Source organism: Larus michahellis, chromosome 2 (genome assembly GCF_964199755.1).
Source record: "Larus michahellis chromosome 2, bLarMic1.1, whole genome shotgun sequence".
Lineage (NCBI taxonomy): Eukaryota > Metazoa > Chordata > Aves > Charadriiformes > Laridae > Larus > Larus michahellis.
The window spans coordinates 143,742,713-143,768,196 of NC_133897.1; the positions used below are offsets into that span (position 1 = coordinate 143,742,713).

General features: G+C 46.6%; 1 protein-coding gene across 1 annotated transcript; it reads right to left on the bottom strand.

Moving 5' to 3' along the window:
• Window positions 1-566: 566 nt before the first annotated feature.
• Window positions 567-2,396, bottom strand: LOC141738445 (GSK-3-binding protein-like). The gene has a single exon (XM_074573646.1). The coding sequence runs from the start codon at window positions 2,098-2,100 to the stop codon at window positions 1,510-1,512; it is 591 nt and encodes a 196-aa protein (XP_074429747.1). The 5' UTR covers window positions 2,101-2,396; the 3' UTR covers window positions 567-1,509.
• Window positions 2,397-25,484: the final 23,088 nt, after the last annotated feature.

Here is a 25,484-nt window from a genome sequence, read left to right on the forward strand (position 1 = left end):
TAGGATTTTACCAAGGAAGCTATTCAGAATAGGTATCAGAACTCAATCATCACCAGCATCAAATTCTGTTTTACATATATTTTTTTTAATAAAAATTGCTGCCTGGACCTCTCTCCCCTCCTTTCTGGAGTCTTTATTTTCCCCCCTCTCCCTGGAGAAAGAAAAAAAAAACCAAACCAAACAAGTAACCAACACAAGCTCTGTTGCTTCCCCAATACAAGATACCCAATTTTGCTTTCAATATGATTTGATGTGTAAATTCCAACAGCCACATTCTCGGCTGCTCGAAGGGGCGTCTCACGGCTTACCAATGAACACTGCTGGCAAACAAAGGGGCTCAGTTGCATCTCCGTGCATTAATAACCGGTGTCCCACTGCATCAGACTATGCGGATTGTTGTGGGGATTTTTTTTTTTTTCCTCTTGTGTGCGTGTGTCTGCAAAATGGAGATCTCACAACCGAAAGAAGATCAAGGGGAACGTGCCTACTGGAGCATCATCCACATAGTTTTGTTCTCATGAACCAAAAATTCACTTCCCCTTAACAATGAGACACAGAACCAAAAATAAAAACAAGACCACGTTTATTCAATACAGACAGGTTAATTAAGACAGTAAGTCCTGTAAATCAGGAACACATTTCAAACACTCCGGTACGAAGTGCATATATTTAAAATCAACAGCTGCATCTCGTAGTCGAGCCATTGAGTTTGTCGGGGAAGGGTGGATTCAGGGTTTGTGTTTTGTTTTTTTCTTTTTGGTAGAAAAAACTTGTTTCGGCTACCTTATGCGAACAATGCGTCTCAGGCTCCATTCACTCATCAGGCTTTTACAATTATAAGACCAGCTGCCTTTCAGCTTTGATATTCACATTTTGTTGGTTTTTTGTTGCTGTTTTTTTTTTTTTTTTTAAACTGCTTCATACAGTCACAACGGGGAAAAAAAAACGTTAAAATAATAATAAAAAACAAACAAACAAAAAAAAAAACCCCAAACAAACCCCAAACCAGCCCGGGAGGGTACGGGAAACACCTCCCGCCGGGGTCAGCGAGAATTATTGCAAATGGCTCCTGGGAGACAGAGCCCGGCGGCGGAGGGACCGGCGGCGGGGGGGGTCGGTGGCCCCGGCCGGGCTGCCCCGGGGCCCGCGGAGGAGGAGGAGCTCCCGGGGAAGGCAGAGGAGATGGGGGTGGGGGGAAACAACGACGGCTCGGCGTGCGCGGTCCCCGCCGGTCTTCGGCGCCGCGCCGGGGGTGACCTTGGGCCGGCGGTGGGAGTGCGGGGGGGGGACGGGACACGGCACCGACCCCGCCCGGCACCGGGAGGGGGGGGGACGGGGCGACACCCCGCCGCCGCTGCCGCCCCGCCGCGGGCGGGGGGGGGGGGGAGACTTACATCGCGGCGGAGCCAGCACCGCGCTCCCGCAGTCCGCTCGGCGGGGGGCTCCGCGCCGCCGCCGCCGCCGCCCCAGCCGCGCTCCAACGCCCCGGCCGCCGCTCGTCCCCGCCGGCTACTGCAGGGGCTGCACCGCCGCCGCCTCGCCGTCCGCGCCGCTGCTCCCCGCCGAGGCGCTGCCGCTGGAGGCCGTGGAGGCTGCCGCCGCCGCCGCTGCCGCCGCTAGCTGCAGCCGCCGGACGGCTTCTTTGATGAGGTTTCCGGAGAGGATGAGCTGCTGCAGAAGCCGGTGGGGGTCCTCCTCCTCCGCCGGCCCGTCACCCGGACCCGGCGGCGGTTGCTTCCTCCGGCGGGCGGCGCTCCGCAGCCAGCCCCGGCCGCACAGCTGCTTGGTCACCCGCTGCTGTCCGCTCCTATCCGGCCGCGGCGGCTCGGCGTGCTGCGGGTGGGCTTGCGGCGGGGCCGGTCCCCGCGGCACCAGGAGGCCCCCTCCGCTGCAGCGGGGCGAGTAGGGGGCGGCGCGGTCGCGGGCGCTGCCCGGCCCCAGGTGCTTGGGTCCGCGGGACGGCGGCGGCGCCCGCTGGGCGCTGAGCTGCAGCACCTCGCCCAGCTTGGCCACCAGCGCGTCCACCTCCTTGGAGCCCGCTTGCCCCACGGCGACCGAGCGCTCCAACAGCAGGAAACGCTCGCCCGGGCGGCACGGCATCTCGGCCGGCGCCCTGCCGTGCCGCAGCGGGACCCGGGGCCGCCGCCCGCCGCCCCGAGCACACGCGGCTCCGGCGGCTGCGGTTGAAGCTGGAGCTCGGCCCGCTGGGGTTGGTTTGTAAACAATGGGTGACGCGGCAGACCGGGCGCCTCCCACTGCGCTGGGCGGGGGGGGAATGGGGGGGGGAAGCCCCCGTCACCGACCAGCCCGCGGCCGCTCCCGGCGCCGGCACCCCCCCGCAGCGGATGGGAGCGACCCTCTCGGTGGGGGCGAGGGCGGCTCCGGCGGCGGGAAACCGGCGAGCGGCCGAGGCCGCCCCGCAAGAGCCGGCCACGCCGCTCCCGCTCCCCCCCCCCCTCCGCCGGCGCGCCGCGTGGACCGGCCCGCTTTCAAACCCCGCACCTCGGGCCGGCGGGGCGGGGCCCGGGTGATTGGCAGGAGGGGCGTGAGGGGGCGGGGCGGGCGGCCCGGCCGTGAGGAAAGGGGGCGGTGGCGGGAAGGGGCTGCTGGCGGTGGGGAGGGCCGGTTGCCGTCGTGTCGCCTTAGGGCAAGTGGCCAGAGGAGAGACGAGGCGGGGGGCCCTGAGGAGGACGGCCGGGCGCAGAGGGAAGGGTGGCCGCCTGCCTGCCGCCCCCCAAGGGGCTTCCCCCAGGCGCCCGGCCGGCCTCCCCTCGGCCGGTAGCGTGTCTGTCCTGACGGATACTGCCCCGAGAAACCGTTAACAGTCCGAAGGGCTCCGTGTACCGGCCCGACGGCGCCTGTACGGGCTTCTGCTTTCCCAGTAACACCGTGGAAGCAGTGCTTGCGTTTTCCTCAGATAGCTCTCACGTTACGGACCAGTGCCTTCCAAGAGCGGACCACCACATTGCCATTCCCTTTGCAGCAGCCTCCCGCCGAGATTGGGTTTTGGGATGGCAACAGGTTCCTACGGCAGCGCCCAGTCCCGGGATCCCATCCCATGGCTGTTCGCACCCACCAGCCGTGGTTCTTCTCGGTATGCTGGTGTCCTTGCACCCAGCAGTGTGCTGATTTTGGGATTTGATTCCCTGGCATAGAAATGCCTTTGGGGTCTTATTTTCCATCACTAGAATTAGCAGACATCAAGTGAGCCTGTGCGGGTGCTCTCTCGGGTTTTCTACCTGCCTGTGGTTTACTTCATCACCCAGACCAAGGCTCTGTCCTGCCTCCTTCTGTCCCAGTCCCATTCCTTCCCTTGAATCCACCACCACATCCTTTTAAGCGAGTGTTGAAGTTTCTACAATGAGCTGTAAATGGCATTTTCTGGATGTCAAAACACTGGGGGAATAGTCCAGAAGATGCTCATTTGCACAACTGGGCATGTGGTGGCCACTGCCGGGGAACTGCTCATGAAATGGAAGTTGCACGCATACGTAACTGCGATCAGCTCCGTGCCCTTGATTGATCAGTGAGCGGCTGGCAAAGGAGAGGGCATGTCCTTTGGTCGGTTTGTCCATGATTTACTTTCACTTGCTGTACAAAATCCTGTGTGTATGTGCACGTGTTTGTGAATGTGCCTGTCACCTGAACGTGTTAGGTGCTCGCTCCAGCCTAGGTATCCAAGTCCATCACTGAACATTTCCTACCTTACTGCGTATTATTTATTCATATATATATTTAACATACTGATACTTTCCTATTTGCAGCACCTTCTTGTTAACTGGCCATTAAAACTCGGATCAATTGTTCTACAGGTAATGAAAAAGTGAGTTCTTGTTTCCCCACGCCAAAATATTTCTAAGAAAACACTTCTACCCTCGTTGCCTAATTATGCAGTATCTTTTCAAGTGGAATAAAGGCAGGCCTACATAGATGCAGTGGATGGATCTACTTCAACTCCAAGGGAGATCTATATTCAGAGCACTTCTGAGTAGGTAATCTGGTATTCTGTACAAGCAAAACTGCAATAAACCAGTACAGCTTATTCCAGCCTTTTCTTCTCCTCCCACAAAAGCAAAATAAGCTATACCAGCAAAAGCTCAGTGCTGCCTGTGATTACATCTACACCTGGGGCTTTCATGAGCCCAGCAATGATAATCACAACTCGTGCTTCATTGCATCCCTAACCAGCAGCAGCGCTGGGAAAAGTTTGCAGGATAGAGCAGATCAGTGCCACAGATAGGGAGCTCAGAGCAAAGTCATTAGCAGAATCCTGATGTCCTCAGATCTTTTTTAATGCAAAACTTCAGTGATGACTGATTGACAATCAACTGAGTAAGTGTCTGCTGAAGATTTCAGGACTAAACCTACTGAAAATATTTACATTGAATGCTACTAATCAGGGTTAATAGTTTTTTACCACCTGAACAAAATGAATGTTGTAAATTTGCGCATCTTAAGGAGTTATCAGAAGAAGGGTGTTTCGCATTATGTTCTCCTAGAGGAACTGGGAACCTCAGCCATTACTTTGGTATTCTGACTGCTTTCTTCACAGTACGAGTGAAAGACAAGAGAAAAGCTTACATGCTGGAGAAGACGGTATATCCTGTGTCAGATCTGAAGTTCTCCCTCAAAGGTTTGTTTATGTGGGAAAAACTACGCCAAAGCAGTGTTCTCAGTGTGAATTTACATTGTGCTCACATCCAAGGAGAGGATCTCAGCATGTCAGCACCCAGAGGCCTTTCTGGCCTTAAACGCCAATTGGTTGGTTCCCGTAAACTGTCCACAGCCACCACCAGATGTTCCCAGCAGAAATCGCTGCAGTGGTTTATGAACTGCCAGTTGTTTGCTAGTGCCTCTCTGGAGAAATGAGAACAACTTCAAGAGTGGCTTTAGCAGTAAAGTGGCTGTCGTACACGCGGAGTTTGTGAGTGTCAGCAGCCGGGTTGGCTGCCAGGAAGATTCTGGGGCTGCTACAGTTGTAGCCATCAGGTCATCTGGCTGAGTCCTGAGTTAGCTGGAGCAAGGTATTCCCACTTGGATTGGGAGAATCGCAGCCCAGTTGTCATACTTTGTCTTCTACTGCGGGTGATGAGTTCTGCAACACTGCGTTTACTTCAGCAGCTTACCACAATAATTTCCATTAAAAAAAAACCAACCCAAACCCAAACCATTAAGGATAGGGGCAGATTCTTTTAAAAATAAAAGGATGAAGAGAGTTGCAAAACCGTTGACAAGATTTTTCTGACCACCGACAACATTTTTCTGTGTAGTAGTTTGACAATGAGCGTTGCCGCGATTCTTTTTTTTTTTGTTGTTCTGATACATTTCTCTGTGTTGTCTGCTTCTGTTCTGGGATTGCCAAAATTCCCACTGCAAATTGTGGGAATAGGGCTAATAGAATGACTTAGAACTAAGTCATTCTGTTAGCAAGATGTTACAGTTGCAAACAATAATTGGTTCCTTTATATTATCATTGTTCATCTGCACTCTCACTTTTATCTGTTCACATTTTTAGAAAACATTCTTTAAGGTATTTTTAGTAATACTTGACTTTCAGATATCCCTAGCAGAGTACAAAGTCTGAGTTTCATAAACAAGTACTAATTGTATTAATTATGTGGCCATCCATAAAATTTTGACATAATTTTATAGCGAATATAAAGAATATAAAGGCCAATTTATATATCTTACTTTTTATATTGATCCTGACAAGGCAGACAACTGAATGTGACTTCCGAGCTTTAAACCTATTAAGGACAAAGAAAGAAAACCCTTAAATCCTTTGAAGTCCGCAATCCAGTGTAATCTCAGTCCTTCCACTACATGTATGTGTTCGGGATCGTGTACATGTTCCAACCTGCTACGGAAACCCAGTAACCCAATGGACCTGAAATGAGAAATAATATTTAATTTGCACAGGTGTTTACATTTCCTTATCCTGGAGCTGCATCATCTGTGATCTCAGACTTCAGCATTGCATATTGAAATAAATGGGCTTGATAAATTTGTGACAGGGACTAAGTAGTGTTGCATCACAATGGTAAAGTATTTATAGTGTTGTTTACAAAACAGCAAGAGGACTTTGAACTGGGTGAACCCAGTGACTAGGAAGTCCTTCCTAGTCCTTTCTTTTTCCAGGCATTTATCACGTCTTTTATTTTCAACAGAAACTTCTGTCATGTCTATTAAATATGCAGAGCTTCTCTTTGTAACAATAGCGTGAATGAAGGATGCTTGTGCAAAGTAAATTAATTTCCTATGGACACTTTAAACGCAGAATGGGGAGAGGCCAGAACACCATCCAAATAAGACGAGTTTACATTCCCCAATAATCGTTTTGTAACCTGCATTTATAATAGATTTCCAAGAACAAAAGACATTCCTTTAGAAACAGCTGAGGTTGCTAAGTGACACAAATGTATTTACTGTGTCACAACTTGCAAAAGCCAAACACATTAAAACAGGGGAATTAATAAGCAGAAATGTCATGAGCTTTACCCTGACTCCCAGGGTAAATATGAACCTGTTGGCCAACAGTTTTACGTGGTTTTGGGTGCCCAGTCTGAGACCCTAATGGGGACGGGAAACATTAGTTGCTTTTGGAAATGTAGGCTTTCATCCTTAAGAAATTAAAATATGCATATTTTGCCCCCACACAAGAACCTGAATTCAGATGGATGGAATTTGTTCCTTTCAGGCATGGTTTCTGTTTATCCCCAGTCCATTACCTAGGAATTTGCAGGTAGGGATACTGCTTCCTGGCCACGCTGGGAAGTACATCCTCAGTTGTGAGGCCGAGTTACTTATTTTTGCTGAAGTTATCACTGTTTCATACATCTTTTAGACACAAAATATGGTCTTTAGGGGAAAAGCTAAAGCTGGCACCTGTTTATACCTCCTCACATTCTTGTAGTGTCTGACACACCAGACTGCTGCATCCCAGCTCACCCATGTGCTCAGGACACGTGTCCCCTTTGGAGGGACCACAGGAACCTTCCTGTGGTCTGATAAGCTGTTCCTTCCCTTTCCCTAAGCCGCGAAACCTCTTCTCCCTCCTCTGATACACACGAGATGCTGCAGATTCCCTGGGCGCCTGCCCCAAATGTGCAAAGGCCCCAGTGTGCAGGGATTGCCTCAGAAGGGTGCATTAAGCTACCTGTTTATTAGGGGTTGTCAGGGTGCCTTGCACAACAGCCTCTGCTAGTTTAGGGATGAGACAGCAGGCGTGGGAAAGGAGCCTGCAGACGTCTCGGGGATGCACTAAACTACGGGGCAACCAGGTCCTTGTTTATTCAAATAATTGACTCACTTCCAGCTTTCCTAATAACCGGAATACATTTTGATGTCAACATTGTATTATAAGCAATGGGGCGGTATAATCTGTCGCGTGGGCTCTTATAGATTTTCCATATATACAATTCCTGTGAATAATTTCCATGTGTCTGATCTTTTCAAATATTAAATTGTAGGAAGCAGAGATGAAAATAAAATATTGAACCGCCCTCAAAATCCCATGAAAACAGACTTCTGCAACATCTATTGAAAAATACCGGAGATGTGAAAGAAATACCCATTTATGTTTTGTCAAAATTCCTTGCACATTTATATATGTCCCAACAAAATCCCCGTGCTTGCTCTTATACCTTCAATCAGTAATTGTTTGTTAACCAGACACGTCTCTTGACAGTTCTGTTAAAACAAGCCTATCTACAGTGAATACTGAAAAGCCACAATCAATAAACTAGTATATAACGATTACGAGTAATGTGTCTCACTCAGCATGTAGGCCAAAAAAGAAGAAAAAAAAAGAAAAAAACCCTCTTGTCTAATTGTGTTTGAAGTAGACTTGTCTAAAATTAAGGGACCACTTGTCCCACAAGGACCAGAGCCAATTCCACTGAATCAATGGAACCTGGGCATGACTGCCAGCTTTCTTCGTTGAAATCCCTCCTTCAAGCATACTTTTGACATTCAGCCCTTAGAAAAAGATGACTGTTACTGAAAAAGAAAAAAGAAAACCAGGCACCAGCTGAGATCTGATAACCCGTCCTGTTTTGAATCGTAACTGTGGTGTTTGCGTAATTTAGGGCCTGGACTCGGCTCCTCACAGGAGCAAGCCTCAGATGAGAAACATCTTGGGGCATCTTCTACGGTTATAGATACAGTTACACTTCCTCCTGTCTGCTCCCTTTTTTATTTTCTTTGTGGTGTTGCTCATCATGAATTCTTCAGTTTTCCTGCTTATTCCAGTCCTGCACAACACCATGGTGTCCATTAGTGGTACTTAGTTAAGTCTGAAGTTTGATCCCTGCCATTTTTCTCTGCAAGACTCTGTGATTAGCAAACAATTTTTAAATTAACAAACTTCATATCCATTTTTCTAAAGTCTTATTAGTTCCTCAGAACAAGACAGGTAGGTCTAGCTTCTTTAGACACCTTCCCTTCTGCTCTCTAAGAAAGTTATGCATGCGACAGCCTGATTCCACTGCGACACCCCCCTTTTTACCTAATATAGTCCTTTTGATCTGCTTGCAATCCTCTTTTTTGTGTTTCTTTTCCCATTAACTTTTAAAAATCCACATGCGTTTGTGAAGAAGTGGCTTATTTCAAGCTTTTTTTTTTTTTACCGTGTCGGCTTATTTTTTCTTCCAGCCACCTATTAGGTCAGCCTGATTTTCCCTTATTAAATCGAGCCGATATATTTAGACAATGATTTTCCCAATAGCAAAGTCAACAAACAAGATCCATAAATTATGACAGAGTAATAATTTCCATCACATTAGCAACCGTGTGTTCCTGTATATTCTGTTTAGAGCTAAATTCACCCTCAGTGGATAATGAAAACCAGCCCTTTAGGTTGCAAACCTCTCAGCGTACGATGTCCAATGTAATAGATTTCACGAGATCCTTGGGTGCTATTATACATGCATAATTTAGAGTAAGTATCGCAGGTCGTGTCACTTACGTCCTTCTGATGTGGGGCTCTCAAGACTTTTGGATAAAAAAAATAAAAATAAAGCTCTGGCTTACAGCAAGAGACATGGAGGGGTTCCTGACTCATTCACTTTTCCTCTCTTCAGGGTCCTGCTGAGCTGCCCTGGTTCACAGCTGAGGACACCCACATAAACCAGCCACGATTTTAATTTTCCTTTACAGCAAGGCTGGGCTTTGTGTCAGTCCTGTAGCTGCAGGGCCGAGCTGCCCCCGCAGCGGGAAGAGCAGGCAGTGGGGAAGTGGGTGGGAGAAGCTCTTGCAGCCGTCCCAGTGTGAGCATTTGCCTTCCCGGGGGGTCAGAGCGTTGTGCTTGTGTTGAATGGAAAGCTGGAGAAGGAAGCTTCACAGGCGAAGTCCTACAGGAGCCACTGCTTTTCACATGGCCTGAATTGTTCTTATTGGACTCTCACTGTCGCTATCGATAAATGCGCTCTCCTCTCTTGGAAGACATTCAGCATTTTGGAATAATTCCCCCCTCTTCCCTCTCGATGACATCATTTAAATTAAGAACAGCAAACTACAATTCCTGCCGATTATGAAAAAACTTTTCCAATACTTTAAAGGCAAATAGCAATAACTTTCCTGTGACTGTTACAACCCAACGATCATTGCTACTGGACATTTTGATTCCTGCGTTACATCCTTTTTGCTGAAAGACATGACTGTGTTTCAGAGAGGCGAGTCATGGGCATTCAAGTGCTTTTTTGTCAAGAAAATTACAACTAGCCCTCCCCAATACTCCCTGAGCACTGACTGCATTTTGTTGGGATTTACCAGTGATCAATGTGCTCTTGCGGTAGCTGCTTGAGCCCCTTGCTAGTGTATGAAGGGACACTTGCAGCCTCGGCCCCCAGGAGCGTGTCTTTATACCTTCGCTCATGCCTGCTGCAGCAGCCACAGCTTCACAGCACAAAATGTTTAGCAACGATTGCTGTAAGGTTTTCTGCCTGCTGCCGTGCCCGTGTTGCAGCCCTCACCGCTGTGCTAGCAGGGCTGTGCGTGAAGCCACGCTGGGAGCTGGCGAGCTGTTCCTTAACACTATCTCTTTTTCAAGGCTCTTTAAAAACGCTGGATCGGCAGAAATGGGCGATGCTTGTGGGGCAGAGGAGGGCAGGGCTGAGGAAGGATGGTGGGACAGGAGCACCGAAAGTCAGTTTTACCCATCAAAACTTCACACCATAAAACCAAGGACTGAGATTTCTGCCAACCTCGGTGGTTTCTGGCAGCACCGTGAGCTGGCCGTGCTATTAATTCTGGCCCAGCCGGGAGCAGGAGCCCTCGGGCAATAAGGCAGGAGGAATGGGAAAGCATTGGAAGACCAACAGCATGCAAGTGGTGCAAAAGTGTGCTCACAGTACCGAGAAGCTGACAAGACAGGCACTTTAATATCAGCCTATATCTTCCTGTTAAACTCACGGCCTCAAATGAAAAGCAACCGCAGGCCAAGACTTCGTATATTTTATGTAGAAAGGATCCCAGTTATAACTGGAATAAGTTACAACTTAGGTTAGCTTTGCAGTGAAATTAAGCCCAAAGAGCTTATAAACAGAAACCTTGATTGCAAAATTGATTTAAAACTGTATAAAGTAGATCTGCTGGCACAATTCTATTTTAGCAATGAAGACAGGACCCCGAAGGCCAACATTTCTGAGGCAATTTGTCCAAGGAAGAAACACCCCTTTTCAGTTAATGAACCATTTTATAAAGCACTTTAATAATATTAACTTTCATTATAACTTTCCTATAAAATACACATTAAGTCACCATCTTCAGCTAGGAAGTCATCACTCAAGTTATGTATCATTGGTATTATGAGTTCATATATTTCAAAAGTTCCCTCCTTTGCTCTTTTCACAAATTTAATTACACGATCCATTTTAAAGTGGGCCCTACTTTAAGTTTGTGTTTCTTACTGAATGTCAAGCTGCAAGAGGAAAATTCTCCACCGCGTTTACCCAGATTCGTTGTTGTTGCAGCCTGGTGGGTTTTACGACTTTCATTTTAATGTTCAATTGAATAAGATAGTAAATTGGGCAAAACAGTGCTAAACCCAGAAGTTGCTACATGTTTTGTGAGGAAGTAAACGTATAAATGAGCACCAAAGCTAGAAACCAGGGAAGCTACAAATGACCTGTCTGTATGCTTGAGACTACCTTCCTTCTACCTCCAAATCATACCTGACCTGAAACATTCCCACATAGCAGAACAAAAATAATTTCAAAATATCAAAATTAAAAACTCCTGTGGCAGATCCGGCTTTGTGATGACTTTCTTCCACCCGGCTTTCCTACTCTTCATGTTGATGCAGATTCTTACCAGCGCTGGGCATTGCATAGTCTGGTACAGCAAATCGTAGTACGTCGGAGCACAGATTGCACTGCAGAAAATAAAATGTTAATGATGATGATTAAGGTTTTCCTGGGATCCCCACACGCACTCTTATTATCACTGCTGCCATCATTTAGCTGCTGAACTCTCCGTGCTGTGCTCATTGATGCCTCTGCAATTGAGGTAGGTAGGATATTAAACTGAAGAAATTTCTTGAAGAGAATGTGAATCTAAATTGTTCTTCCTTCATAAAATCATTCTGGAAGAACTGTGCAGTCCCAAAATCCCCAAAGAAAAGCTATTCTAAGATACCACAAAAGGAAGATGGTTGCATTGCTCAAAAAGAAACCCCTTGACAATGACGAGCACAAGGGAGTGACCACATGGATATTTCCTGTGCTGAGGTACCCCAGCTTTCGCGGGGGTGTTATAAGGTGACTTGTGTAACTTGTGGGTAGTCTGGCCGGCACCTCCCCGTGGAGATGCCATTTGATAATGGCCCTAACCTGGCTAAGCCAACCTAATAGCCTTTGAAAGCCCTTCCCCACCTGCACCCCTCTCTGTGTTTCTAACACATCCCTTGTGTTGGCCCTGGTGCTCTTTGGAGCCACAGCCGGTCAGATCAGAGGGCTCAGCCAGCAGAAAACTAAGCCCGCAAAAAAGCAATGAGTTTTGTAGCCGTTTGGCTTCCTGCACTGGATTATTTACGCTTGAGCTGGCAGAAAGCATGGCTGGCAGGCAGGAGGGGGAGTGGGACTTCTTCTCCCAGCTGTAAGCTTGGCTTAACTGAAACATAAACCTGCAGGTGGAGCTTCCCCAAGACACTGACTTTGGCAGTGCAGCTCTTTTGAGAAGTGCCTGCCCTGCTCCATCCCCAGCCGATTGCTCCTGCCCTTGTGGTGAAGTTCACAGCCTCCTCCGATGGGCCTGGATGATCATCCTCCATAGGGCTGGACTAGAAATTGGGCTGTGGCTCAGGGTACAGAACTTCTCACACCACATCAGGGGTGATGAGCTGTGGCATAAGACCAGGAGTGAGCCAGAGGTCATAGGGCAGGAACTTCATTAACCAACGTGGTTGCTGGAGCCAGTCTCTCATGAAACTGCAGCTGGAGGGTTCTCAGTGGACCACGTTCCTTGAACTTATCAGCGCCTCCAATTCCTCTGTCTTATTAATTAAAGAAAATGCTCTGTGTGGCAGATACAGTAGTGGATTCAGTTTTCTCCACAGAAAATATTCTGCTGGGGGAACAAATGAACACATAGCTATCGCGGCACAGTATCGTTATATCTATTTGGGGCTTGTATGTGGCACCTTGTTTGTACATCATTCAGTCTGGCAGCATAGACAGGTGTTGCAGAGAGGCCCTTAATACAATTGCAGTAGAGTTCTTGGGGCTTGCTACTGCCACAGGTCTCCTTTGCAGAACGGAGCCATGCAGATCTGCTCAATATAGGCTCATTAGTTCATGTACAGCCCTTCAAAATCCATTGCTTTAATCATAATTTAGGAATAAACAAAAAACCAATCTCTTCCATGATGACAAGAAACCGTAGTTTATGTAGAGGGAAAAAAAAACAACAACAAACCAACCTTAAGAGTGCCTGTATTTAGACATCTGCCAAAGTGCCTGAAGGTGTGGTCTTCACAGGCAATCTCAGTGTTTCACTGGGAGTTTGTGTGCAGACAAGCCCTCAAAAGAGGTGTGATTCTGATGCAACACGACTTGTAGAACTGGTGTCTGAGGCAAGGGACAGGTCACCGCAAAGAGCTATCTCTGTTGAGGCTGGTGTAAGGGAAGAAAGAGCTTTTTCGACCTTTCCTGCTGAGATGACGTCATAAAATATTTTAATTATAAAACTGTTTCTTTTGGAGTGTGGCAAAGTTCAAACTAATATTCCACTATTTTGAACAAACTCTTTCTCTCATCCTTAGATGTTTGAACTGTCCAGCTCACAATGAACTCTTACTACAGTCAAGACAAAATGCGTAATAGATTTTGGCAGATCCCCTCCCATCCCTGCCAATATATAAAGGAGATGAATACTGCTGGTAAGAAAATTATAAAGAACTTCCCGCACATAGTTTCTCGTTATGATAATAAGGCAAACATAAGTGTGATGGAAAGCATTTTCTTTCCGAACGGATTTGTTGTATATATATTGCTGCTTGGAGCAACAAAGAAGCCATTGTAATGTAAAAATGTCGGTCCTCAAGCTGAATTTGCAGATGCAGTTATCTGATTATATAAAAAGAGATGCTGAAGAACTGTAAAACTCTCAAATATTTATTCAGCAAAAAGGTTGAATCCCGGATACACTTCCCTAGCCATGCACATGTGCATGTTTCTTGTATGTCCCTTAATGTATGCTGCATTTTATATCACGGTTTGTGTAATTCGTCACTTTGATGTACTGTATGATTGCCTGAGTATATAACAATCCTGAAATAAGTGCCATTTGGTGGGTAGCAAAGTATTTGAGTGCAGCTCACCACCTCCAACGTGTCAGCTAGATCTATTGCACCACTATTAATGCCATATTCAGAAGAACTTTTTTGCTCTAGTACTGAAATTCTTCTAAGACTGTATTTAGCTTTGGCAAATGTTTCCCACGTGTCTTTGAGTGGCAGTCCATCTTTTGATGTTTATATTTGCCATCTGGAGATGTCAGCTTTGTTCTACAGAAGAACTATGAAATGGTGTAAGTAAATCTCAAGAAGTGGAAAAGAACATTTTTAAAAGGTTTGCAAACAAATGTACCCATAAATAGTATAGAAAAATGACAGTTTTATTCATGTGTAACAGTATGGACATACTTTTTTGGCAAGTTACTCTACAATCTGAAATTTTTTTCAATACTACAGATAACCCAAAAGGAGTGGTAAGCAAGTTATATAAAAGAAAGAATATATACTGTAGTTTTTAGCTTGCTCATTTTATGCATGTGATCACATGTTCAGTATGATCAGGCTCACAGTTCTTCCAGTACTCCTTATAATGAGGCAGATTTCCTGATTTTTGTGGATTTCCCACACAGCAATGTTTGTGGAAAATATTTGAACAAAGGATGATCTCCATGTAAAATATAAAAATCCTCCTGGGTTCCTGGGCAGGCAGGTGCAAGAATTACGCATTGTTCTTATGGCTGTTGCCATTACTATTTGTACTTGCAAGGATTTGATTTCAGAATCTGTATTTCCTTGTACTCAGCTACAACTCAGATAAGCATCAGAAGAGATTGAATATAACCGTGTAAAGGATGTAACCTCCTGTTACGCTGCAGTAGGTTTGTTCTGCCACCAGCTACTGCAGGATAACCGCTAACATGAAATTCTGATCTTGGCAGGTAAATGGCTTCCAGTTGAACTTCATCATTTCCATAATGTGGAATATTTGAAGCTGTAGCCACGTTAAATAGAATGAGGCACAGCCTACGGTTGTAAACCACAGGACAATTAAAACTCGGTCCCTAGAAATGTGCTGATGTTCTTTCCAGTTATTTATGCTACTGAGATAGGCGGGGCCGTATACAGTACTCAGAAACGATCCGCACTCGTCTATGTTTGTATCACCAGGAAAGGCACTGCCATCTGCCCTTAGCAATTCTCTCTCTCCTCTTCACTCTTTGTAAGATGAGCCCAGCTTCAATGTCACGGTAAGATTTATCGCTAGCGATCTGCTTCGAGTTGTTTTCTGGTCACCAGCAGTTTGTTTGGATTCCCTTTTCTCTTTGCTGTTGGCTACTGCCACCATGGGACTTGGGCTTGTCAGAGTTATTTTATACATCATTAGCTCAGCCATGCAGGGGACGATTACTTTCCCATAGAAAAGTAATTCTTTCTCGGAAGACGCATGTAAATCTTGGCTGTTGAGACAGTGGCTTTTGCAAATTTCCTTGAAAGCTGAATACTCAGGTTTTTTATTCCTTGCTGCCTCACACCTCTTGCCGTCGTTTATACTCCTGCCAAAGAACACTACTGAATCAGCGGCACTGCTCGCTGCCTCTCCCAACCTTTGAGACCGCCTGCTTTGTGATCTTAATGCCCTTGTACACGAGCCTTACTTACTTATTTTAACGCAATTTCAAGTTCGTTTCCTTTAATGATCAAAAGCCGGTGGCGTGGTTTATGCCTGAAAAGGAGCGATACCGCAGCCCTTGCTGCGTTGCGGAGAGTAAGGAGGGCAGAGGCCAGCTGGGCGGCAGCCAGCGCCTGGCTCCAGCATTCGTCGGCTGGGGAGCTCCAAGGTGAAACGTAATTGGACACACTCAAAAACCAGAGACCGTAAATAGAATAAAACAAATAAACGCATTCAAAAGAATGAGGGCTGCAAGAGCTGGGCTCTTTCCAAAAACTCTTCCTTTTTTTTTTTTTTTTTTTTTACAAAGTCATCATTTCATTTGTATGGTAATGCAAGTTCTAGCTCTTGGCGCTGCCCTTTCCACAGCCCCACACATGCTCGATTTTCTGTCCTATTCCTTCTTGTGATGTAGTTTGCTGAAAGACTCAGGTACAATCCTCTTAGAGTCCACGAGTTTGGCTGGTGAGGTCAGGACACAGCAATTCTCCGAGTGTATTCGGGGTGCCTCAGTGGCCAGCTGCTGCCATTCGTGAGCTGAGGGGCTCATTTTCAGAGCCCGAGAGCTGCTCTGTCATTGAAACTTGTGAGAGCTTGGAGCATTCAGCACTGCCCCTATGTTTCTCCAACATTAGGGTTTGATTTGTAGAATAATTTCTCCAAAGTCCCGTTCTGTTCCTGCTTTGCAAGCAATCTGATACTACAGCAGTGCCTGCTGCTAATGGGGACCCCAGGCTTGCAGGGAGCCAGCACCATTGTCATAGCAGCGAAGTTGTCAACCATCCCTCCACAGCCCAAACACTTCAACGCCTAGGTGGGCCCACATGCATGCTAATATCCATTAGCACAGAACTCTATTAACCAAGCTGTCAGCCTGACTCAAAGCATTTTCCATTCAGTTTTTCACTTGATGTCCTCTGGCTCGTCCATCTTTCGTTTTTCCCCGATGAGCTCTGCCCATCGTTAGCAAGAGCAGCATTTTCTGGAGTAGTCTGGGAGAACCTTAGTGATTCCTTTGCCTTCCATTATTTACATTTTATTTTAATTAAAACACTATTTTTTTCAATCTCCCTGCACTGTATAGCAATATGAATGAAACAATGTGTGTCCCACCCAGATAATGGAGAATGGTTCCTCCTATTATTAATCCATGTTATTTGTCAAATTCCAAGAGTGTTTGCTTTATTTAACAGCTGCACAAATTACCTCCCAGGGAAGCCTGCAGACTTATTAAAGCTTAGCTCTCTTGGGCCTAATTGTCTTCTGTCTTGGTTTCTTGTTAGCTATTTATACTCACGCAAGGTGTACATCAAATATTAGGAGGAGTGTATATTTGTGATTCGGTAGCATTTTGCCTTAATCTGCAAAAACCTACAGTGACCCAAAAGTCATGTCAGCAATACCATACTTCTGGCCAAAGATGCCTTTTGGTGTGGTCCCACTTGCAGGGGTCACTGGGGTGCCTGTAGTGTACAACTATGCTGGAGACCCTTCCAAGCGTATACCAGCCCTGAAGGACTAGAGAAGTCACGAGGGAGAATCAAAGTTCTTACCAGTGGAGACCAAGGTGGTAAGACCTAGAGCAACACTTCCACAAGCACTTCAGAAAAGTTTACACATGTAAGTCTCCATAAAGGACTTCTTAGGTTGAGACTTCGAAGGGGACAAAGAGTCCCTTGGTGGAATTATCTAGGGAGTGGGTTCCTACTGTGATCTTTTTGTGATGGAAACGGGTCTCAGACCATGGCTCCACCAAGGGAAGCATTAAGGCACTACTAATTACAGGTATTCCTCTCTCTGACATTTGTCTCTGCCCCTGCCAGTGCTGCTGCAGGCTGCCCCTTTGGTATGTCAGCTTAAAAAAGTAACCCTGGGGGAAAAAATGTGCTGACTTTTCAACGCTGGACCAGTTTCTTAATCACTCCCACAAAGAGCTGGGTTGGCTTCACTGATGGGGCAGTGCATTGTGATTTTGGGACTGGGGACTTGTGGTCAGGGTGGATGGAGGCGGGCTCTGTGGTTTTGCTGCCCATTTTCTTGGTGGTTACATTCCAGATGTGGAAATATATTCTGACTGGAGCAGATTTATTGGGGCACTCAGGAGGGAAAGACTGTTTTGCAGTCGATGTATAAGGGTGAATTGCCATACAACATGTACAGGAACAATGGAATGGAATATCCAAACGTATGAGCACCTCTGTTTATCCTTACAAACACACTCTAAAATATTACTTCATGTGAGGCTGCAAGAAGGAAGCCAGAGCAAAAAGAAAAAACAGAATCCATTGCAAGCGTCAATTAGAAAGTGATGCAGGACATCAAAAAAGTAGAGACTTCATGAAAGCCAACTACGCGCTGCAGTCATTTATGCTTAGTACTGGCTTGTAACTATTGCTACGCGTAAAAGGATAGCAAATAATTAACATAAAACTGGTTAGTTATTACTTGGGCCTGGAGCCAAACCATGTTATAGCTGATTTACCGTAAAGGCTTATCTGCACTCGCAGTGTTCCCACCCTTGCTCCGGTACCCGAGCGGCTGCAGTTGCGGTAACAACTGCAGAAGCCCTTGTTCAACCAGGCAGGGGCATTTTTACTGCCGTGTGGCCTAATCTGGTTGTGCATTCATGTGTGCACAGCGCGGCGTACAGATCTGTGTTTTACAGCTTTTCCTTAGAAATGGCTTTAATATGCACACCAACAGCCGGCATATAAAAATCATTTCCATCGAGCGATTCTGGGATATAGGAAAGACTGATTTCGAGGTTTGTTATTATGCTACCGTGATGGGCTTTAAAAAGGAAACATTTTTCCTAGCATGTGATAAATATCGTGCCATTACAATCACAGGCTAGGAAACTATCACAGCTACGCATGAGAAAGGCCACACTGCAGTAATATAAAATCTCTCACTCTCTTTTATTTTCCTGATGGAGAGCTGCAAGAAGGAAAACCTGCTAATGTCCAGACATTTTCTTGCCCTTTTTTTAAAAGCAAAATCACTTGTTGTTTACCTTAGAAACTGAGGCTTTGTTTATGGTGTGTTCTGTGCTGTGAAGCGTATGGAAACGCAGGCAGTCCCTGCTCGAGAAGGCTCCTTTCTGGCTGAGCTGCTCCAAGGCTATATGTATTCCCAGGGGACCCAGATTCAGGTTTGTGTTACTAACCCAACACATGCACGTGTCTCAGAGGACTCAGGCATTTGAAAACATGAGCCTAAGTTTCTAAAAGCAAGCAAGGAGTTAAACAATAAACCATATCAGGTAGCCTGTTTATTACCATATGGCTATTTCCACTGCTGTTCTCCATAAAGTCGTGCCAGCACTTTCATTTTAAACACTGTTTTTCATATAGTTTATATAACACAGCTGTAAATATTTTTTCAGGCTGAAACTCGGCATTCAGAGTCACAAGGGAGAAAGTAGAAAAAAAAAGAAAACCACCCCTGGCTATGCTGCTTTTGAATGATATAAAAGTGAAACTGCTGGGAGTGTTGCATGGGACGGGTATGTTCAACCCAATAAAAGCTTTGGATTAACAAGTGGAGGACGTACAAAGCTGTCTCAGCAGAAGTCCTCCACAAGGCAGCAGTCCTGGAAAAGGCCAGGGAATGGGCCTGTGTGTTGAACTGGAATGGAAGAGCTCAATAAACAAAATACCAATATAGTAATGCTGAAGGAATATAATTAGTCACCATGCTCTTGACTTCTGCTCTCTGGTATTTCCATTGTAAACGTGGATTGCCTTCATCAAGCATGGGGGGAGCTGCGGATACGACTGTGTGTCCTTGTATAAGTAACACGGATCGAGGATCTGATGACTGTGGCTGAGATCATACAAGACAGCTAAGCCATCTAACAGCCTGGTAGAAAACTAGCCTCTTTTTTTTTTCAGCCAGCCTGGTTTTCTGCCAGGTTAGTGAGCTCAGTCACTCCAGTGAAGCCTCCAGGGCCTGTTGATGTAGCTCAGCCCCTTTGCGTGACCGGCCTGGGAGCATCTTCCAAGGAGGACATCTTCTTGGTAGCAGCGTTGAGCAGCTGCTTCTCCCTGCCCATCCTGGGGACGAGCCACCTCTCTGTTGGGCTGTCCCAGCTGTTTGTGCAGTCAGGTGCTGAACTGCGCCAGGCAACATCTACCGTCTCGCTGGGTTATTTCCTAGGGCGGTTTACTGCATGGTTACACAAACAGTCGGGCTGGTGCAGCTCAGGAGGCTGCAGGGAGGCACGAGTGATCAGCTGGCGGGGACAGAGGAAACAGCAACTGCTTTAGCCAGTCCAAAGCAGTACTGACACCAGAACCAGACCACGGGCTCAATTTATTACAGTTCTTTCCATTGGCTTCCGTGAAAATAATTAGTCCCCCTATTGCAACCCCAAATCTCAATGAGAGTGAAATAAGTGAGCATTTTTTTCCCATGATTTCAATGGAATTGTGTTTAGAGTAAAAAACTCACCTGAGTTTTGATCTTATTTGTGAAGCTCCCATCTGAGGGCATTTGGAGCGGGTACTAAAAGGCCATTTGGGTAGCAATCCAGAAACTTTTTCCCATTTCCTGGCTTATTCACCAGCTTTATGTGTTTATGGATATTCTACAAGAGCAGCTATTGGTCTCTGCTGTGACTAGCAACGATGTAAAATGATACGAAAGTACGTCCCTTCAATCTGAACCAAAGGGAAAAAAATATCTGTGTCTGATAGAGGCTCCTGTGCGTCCGGCTCAGCTGAGAACACAGGCTGGGAAAAAACCACTGGATGCCTGGGACATGTCCACTGAAAGCAAGCATCCAGCCCTCCTCTTCCCCGTGCTTGGTCACGTACCCCGTGCTTGTGTCCCTTCAGCAGCTGTGCAGAGAAAGTCCCACGCTGGCTCCCATCATGGACTTGCCCATCTGGGTAGGTCAGTACATCCATTAAAACCCCACTTGCATTAAACCAGAATGGAGAACAACAACTCTCCAAAACCATCAAAGGAGGTCTAACACCTGGGGATTAACACAACAGGCCCTTGAGGCGTGTAGCTCATGCTTACGGCAGGATTACTAAAACCTCACGTATTTTTGGCTTGGTTTGGATCTAGGTGCCCAATATCCAGTGTCAGTATCAAAGTTTTGGCCAGGAACTCCCTAGGTGTGCCAATACCAAATGATAATTCCTGCTCAAACCTGTGAGGATTTGGATCTTTGAAAGGAGCTTTGAGCAGTCCTATTAAAAATCAGAGGAAACAACTTGATGTCTCTATGAAGAAGATTTGTTTCTCAGTCCCTACATCTGAAAAATGCTTATAATTACATCTAACCTCACCGAAAAGCGGTGAATCCTAATTAGTGCATGCAAAGCCCATCAGAGTGTACACGGTGAAGACTGTTGCCCTGGCAAGGGAAGGGACGAGGTGGCCCAATAACTCTGCGGTGAGTCAGTGACGTTACCTAATCCATCGTACAGCTGTGCCGCACAGGCTACTCGCTATAATCACACTGCCTTATCACCTATTTACCGGGGAGGGTGAACTGGTTCAGCTAAAATAAGAACAGGAATAAACCTGCATCCGACAGCACCTCGACCTTACCTCTGCTTATGCTCCGGCACTCCCCATCCTGGGTGAAATGAACTCCCAGAGGATTTTATTTTTTTTCTTGAAGTATTAATTACTTAGTTGAACAAAATGAGGGAGGATGAAAATAACCCAGAGAAACGTGGTTTTGTCCGGTGTTTCAACCAAAGTTTCCAAGCTGAAGTACAGTAATAAATGTCAGGGATCAGCTGCTTCCTTTCTTACATGAGTCCATGTGGAGATGGTGATTCCCTCCAGATCCCCTCTTGGGAAACACTGGCTGAAAGCATTATTTACAAAAGAAATAAAGGATGCCAGCAAACAGAGGCGGACTTTATGTTATTCCCTTCTCGTTTTCCCCTTTCCAATCCACCGAGTGCTGTGGCTGCATTCAGGGGACTCATAAAGTCATCTGGCCCATGGAGGGTCTGGTTCCACTCGTCTCTGAAGTCATGTCCTGCTTCCCACTGCTCTGTGGGAAGGAGAATTGAGGCCAAACGTTCAAAGTGTAGCACAAGGGTTGTTGGTTCTCCCCTCACCCTGTCTGTGGGAACATGTTACGTGTCCTTTGGCTGTCACCGTTGCTCATGTGTGGTATGAGGATATGAGCACCTTGTCACCTCTGGAGGATGCTCCATGTTCCTTAGTGCTAGGTAAGTGGGCGATCATTAGAAAGAGATGCTTATGAAGTGCACAACTCCAGACATCCTAAGATTGCAGGCAATGAGGGCTTTATGTATTATTTTGATGATTACGCGGAATTTATATTGCAGGAGCGATCAGACATGCTAGAAATTGTACATACTGATAGGGAAATATAGTCTCTGTCACTAGGGGACACTTTTAAAAGATAAAGGAGATGGAGCCTGGGGGAAAGTAATACTCTGTCTTACAAACATGTACCAAGGTAATGATGAGAACTCTTGCAGATGCTTATAGATCACACCCAGGGAAATACACTTGTAGCAGAACTGTTAATCTTAGCTTTCCTGCTTGGTTGTGTTTTGTTTAGAAATCCAGTTTTTGAGTTGGGAAAGGTTCATCAGAGCAGAAATGATAGAGAGGGGGGAAAGGGCTAATCAGTAAGGGGATAAGAAAACTAAGGGAGATGGGGATAAAGAAGGAACAGAAAGAAAGAAGGTGAGTGCAATAGGAATGGAAAAACGTATCAGTGGAGGTGACAGGATGCAGAGTTATGAGAAGAGCAGCATAAAGCAGGGACAACTGTCATTGGTAGTTTAGGAGAAGAGTGAAAAATAGCATGTAAATGTTGGTCTCAGGAGCTGTAGAGGCATCAGAAAGGAATCGGTGGCCACTGGGACCGAGGCAGGGACACTATCAGAGCAAGGACAGAATAGGATGCTGCCGCCCCCTCCCACACTGCTTCCCTGTCAGCACCCTTTTGTTAGGTCTGCTCTTACAGCGGTTGCTCCTAAGGCTTCCAGTCTTGGTCCGAGCAGTCCCACACACATTGTGCTCAGAAATGTGCAAAATACAGAGCCAAATCCATTTGCAGTTGTCCTTCATTTCAGTGAACTGAAAACTAAATTTGAGGCTATGTTTGGGTTTTAAGGGGAACTGATGCTAGGGCAGGCGTTTCTTAGGTGCAGTCTTCCTCGTTTACAAAAAAGCTCTTCAAAGTCATGTCCCCTTGAGCACTGCAAGAAAGCTAAGCCTGCCTTTCCAACAAATACCACTCCTGACTCTTAGCTTCTTCCTTACTTCTTACACTAGAGATGACACATCACTGCTTGTCTGATTTTTTCTCCCTTCTTTCCATTTCCCATGCACATAGAATCATAGAACCATCTAGGTTGGAAGGGACTTTTCAGATCATCGAGTCCAACCATCAACCTAACACTGACAAAACCACCACTAAACCATATCCCTCAGCACCACATCTACCCGTCTTTTAAATACCTCCAGGGATGGTGACTCCACCACTTCCCTGGGAAGCCTGTTCCAATGTTTGATAATCCTTCTGGTGAAGAAATTTTTCATAATATCCAATCTAAACCTCCCCTGGCACAACTTGAGGCCGTTTCCTCTTGTCCTATCGCCTGTTACTTGTGAGAAGAGACCAACGCCCACCTCTCTACAATCTCCTTTGAGGTAGTTGTGGATAGCAATAAGGTCTCCCCTCAGCCTCCTTTTCTCCAGGCTGAACAACCCCAGCTCCCTCAGCCGCTCCTCAGAAGACTTGTGCTCCAGACCCCTCACCAGCTTCGTTGCCCTTCTCTGGTCTTGCTCCTGAATCTCAATGTCTTTCCTTTAGTAAGTGGTCCTAAGAAAGCTCTTTAATACTGAGAGTGATGTCTCCCACTCACAACGCTCTGCAACCACTCTGCCTCTTCAGCCATGTCATCACTACTGCTGCAGTGCCGACCGCTGAGCAGGAGCAGGAAAACAACCCATGTTTAAAGTAATGCTTTAAAATTGGGAGGAGAAGGGGAGAGAGTTTAACCTGGATTGATTCCCTTACCCACTTCAATACGCAACCTCATAGACACTTGCATCAGTGGAGCAGGCGATGACAATGAGCTGGTGGCTGGGGAGTGTGTGCTGCTGGCCCTGCCTTGCCAACAGGACAGGGGTGGCAAACATGTACTCTGCCCTGCTCAGCCCCTGACACGCTGTCCAGTGGCTTCTGTTGCTAAAACCTCAGAAAGGTACCCTTTGTTCCTCCTTCCACATGAAGAGTTCAAGGCAGCAGGCAGCTGGACATGAAAGCTTTTATTCCCACAGAAAACCAGGGGTGTTTGAGCTCTGCGTGACATTGTTGGAACTGAGCTACGTTGGCCCATCACACAGATGAGGATCTGTTTGACTGTGCTGACTGCTCTTACAACATTATCTCCAGTTCCGTGATATCAGGTGATGGTGGTAGGGGCCAGCTGTTGGAATCAGATAATCATATGTGAATCCCAGCTTTCTTTTTCCTTTCTTAAAGTAAGCTCATGGCAGGAAAACGAGGGAAGCCTGACAGCGTGACACAAAGGCTGAAGCACTTGAAGGCCCATAAAACACGCTTCAAATGTACACATTTTGTAAAATCTCATTATTTTTTGAGGCTTGATTCATGATGGCTGAATCCTTGGGACTGGCAGTATTCATATAATGTAAAAGAGCTATAAACATTAAAGAAGTAAAAATGCACAAAGCTTCTACATCACCCGCCAGCTGCAGCCAAGCTATGCCTCATCGGGATTTATTGCAGCATCCTCAAGCAGAGCAAGTGGTGAAGTGGTACTATTACTTCTGATTACGAATGGACTGGGTAAGAGCATCGGCGCTATAAACACCCCATTACAGAATGGGCCGCACAGTACAACACCTACTGTATTAATAACATTCAATTCTTTAGTTTTAAAAATAGGGCTCTCCGGAAGAAAAGCAATTGCATGCTAGTCTGGCACCTGAAAGGAAATGTGGTAAGGAAATAACTGTAACTGGCACAGCTAATAATGGGTTATGATGTTACCCTCCTGGGAGCCAGGGGGGAATTGTCCTGCAGTTTAGACTGGAATTAGTGTGATTTCTCAAATGTATATCTGTGTTAATCCTTCTAAAAGTTAAAAAACGCCCGGGTGAGCTTTTGGTCCCAATGGAGCTGCTCTGTGCCATTTTGATGGAAGAAAAGGGTCAGAAAGCCGCCTCCACGATTCATCCGAAGGTGCTCCTCATACAAGGGAGCCAGAGACATCCCTGCCATCCCCACGCAGTCTCTCCCTGCCTACCAAGGGCAAGAAGAGGATTGAGCAACCTGCCCTTCGGTAACCTTTACCTAACATAATGGTCCCTTGAGGCCTTTGGCAGCTCAAGGATTAGAGGGCTCATCTGAACGCAGAAGCTGCACCGATTTAGCTTATATCATGGCCTTGATTTGCGTTGCCAGAGCCAGTTCAAGGCGTGGTTTCACAAGTTCCTAGCTCTCTCTGCCAGACGTCTGTCCCTCCCAGCGGAGCTGGTGGCCCTCGCCGTGGGTGCCCATCTCGGCTGCTTTTGTGCAAAAACTGGGCAGTTTCCCACGCACCTGCCTCCATCAGCCACTTGTGGGAGCACGCTGGACTTTTGCCCCAGAGGGGCTGGGGCATGGGGAGGTTCGGTTCTGCCAGCTCACTGCGGGATGATGAGCAGAACAAGTGCTGAGTAAACACCTGGGGTGGGGACTCCTCAAACGTAACAGCGAGGGTTGTCAGCCTTTGGCAGTCAGCACAGCTGCTTCCACAGCCCCAGGGGTTTCAAACCCTCCTCTCCCGCACCCCAGCAGCATGCCCGAGCCACACAGCTGTGGGATAGCTGGAGGAGAAGGGGACGCTCTCTGTCTCATCCCGTGATTTATTATCTGCTGATAAGAAAGAAAACAAGATTCAGGCAGAAGGAGCAAAGAGAAGGCCTAGATATCATATCCTACTGGTGGATCTCAAAATGGTTTTGGAGGTAGATAGTTGCCCATTGCATAGATGCTGCACCAATAGCATTGCATAGGTGGTTGGTTTGCTAAAGGTCACCTAGCAAGCAAATGACAGAACT

What these genes read in the sequence shown, in the direction of transcription:
- LOC141738445 (XM_074573646.1), bottom strand. Translation starts at nt 2,100, where the DNA reads ATGCCGTGCCGCCCGGGCGAGCGTTTCCTGCTGTTGGAGCGCTCGGTC.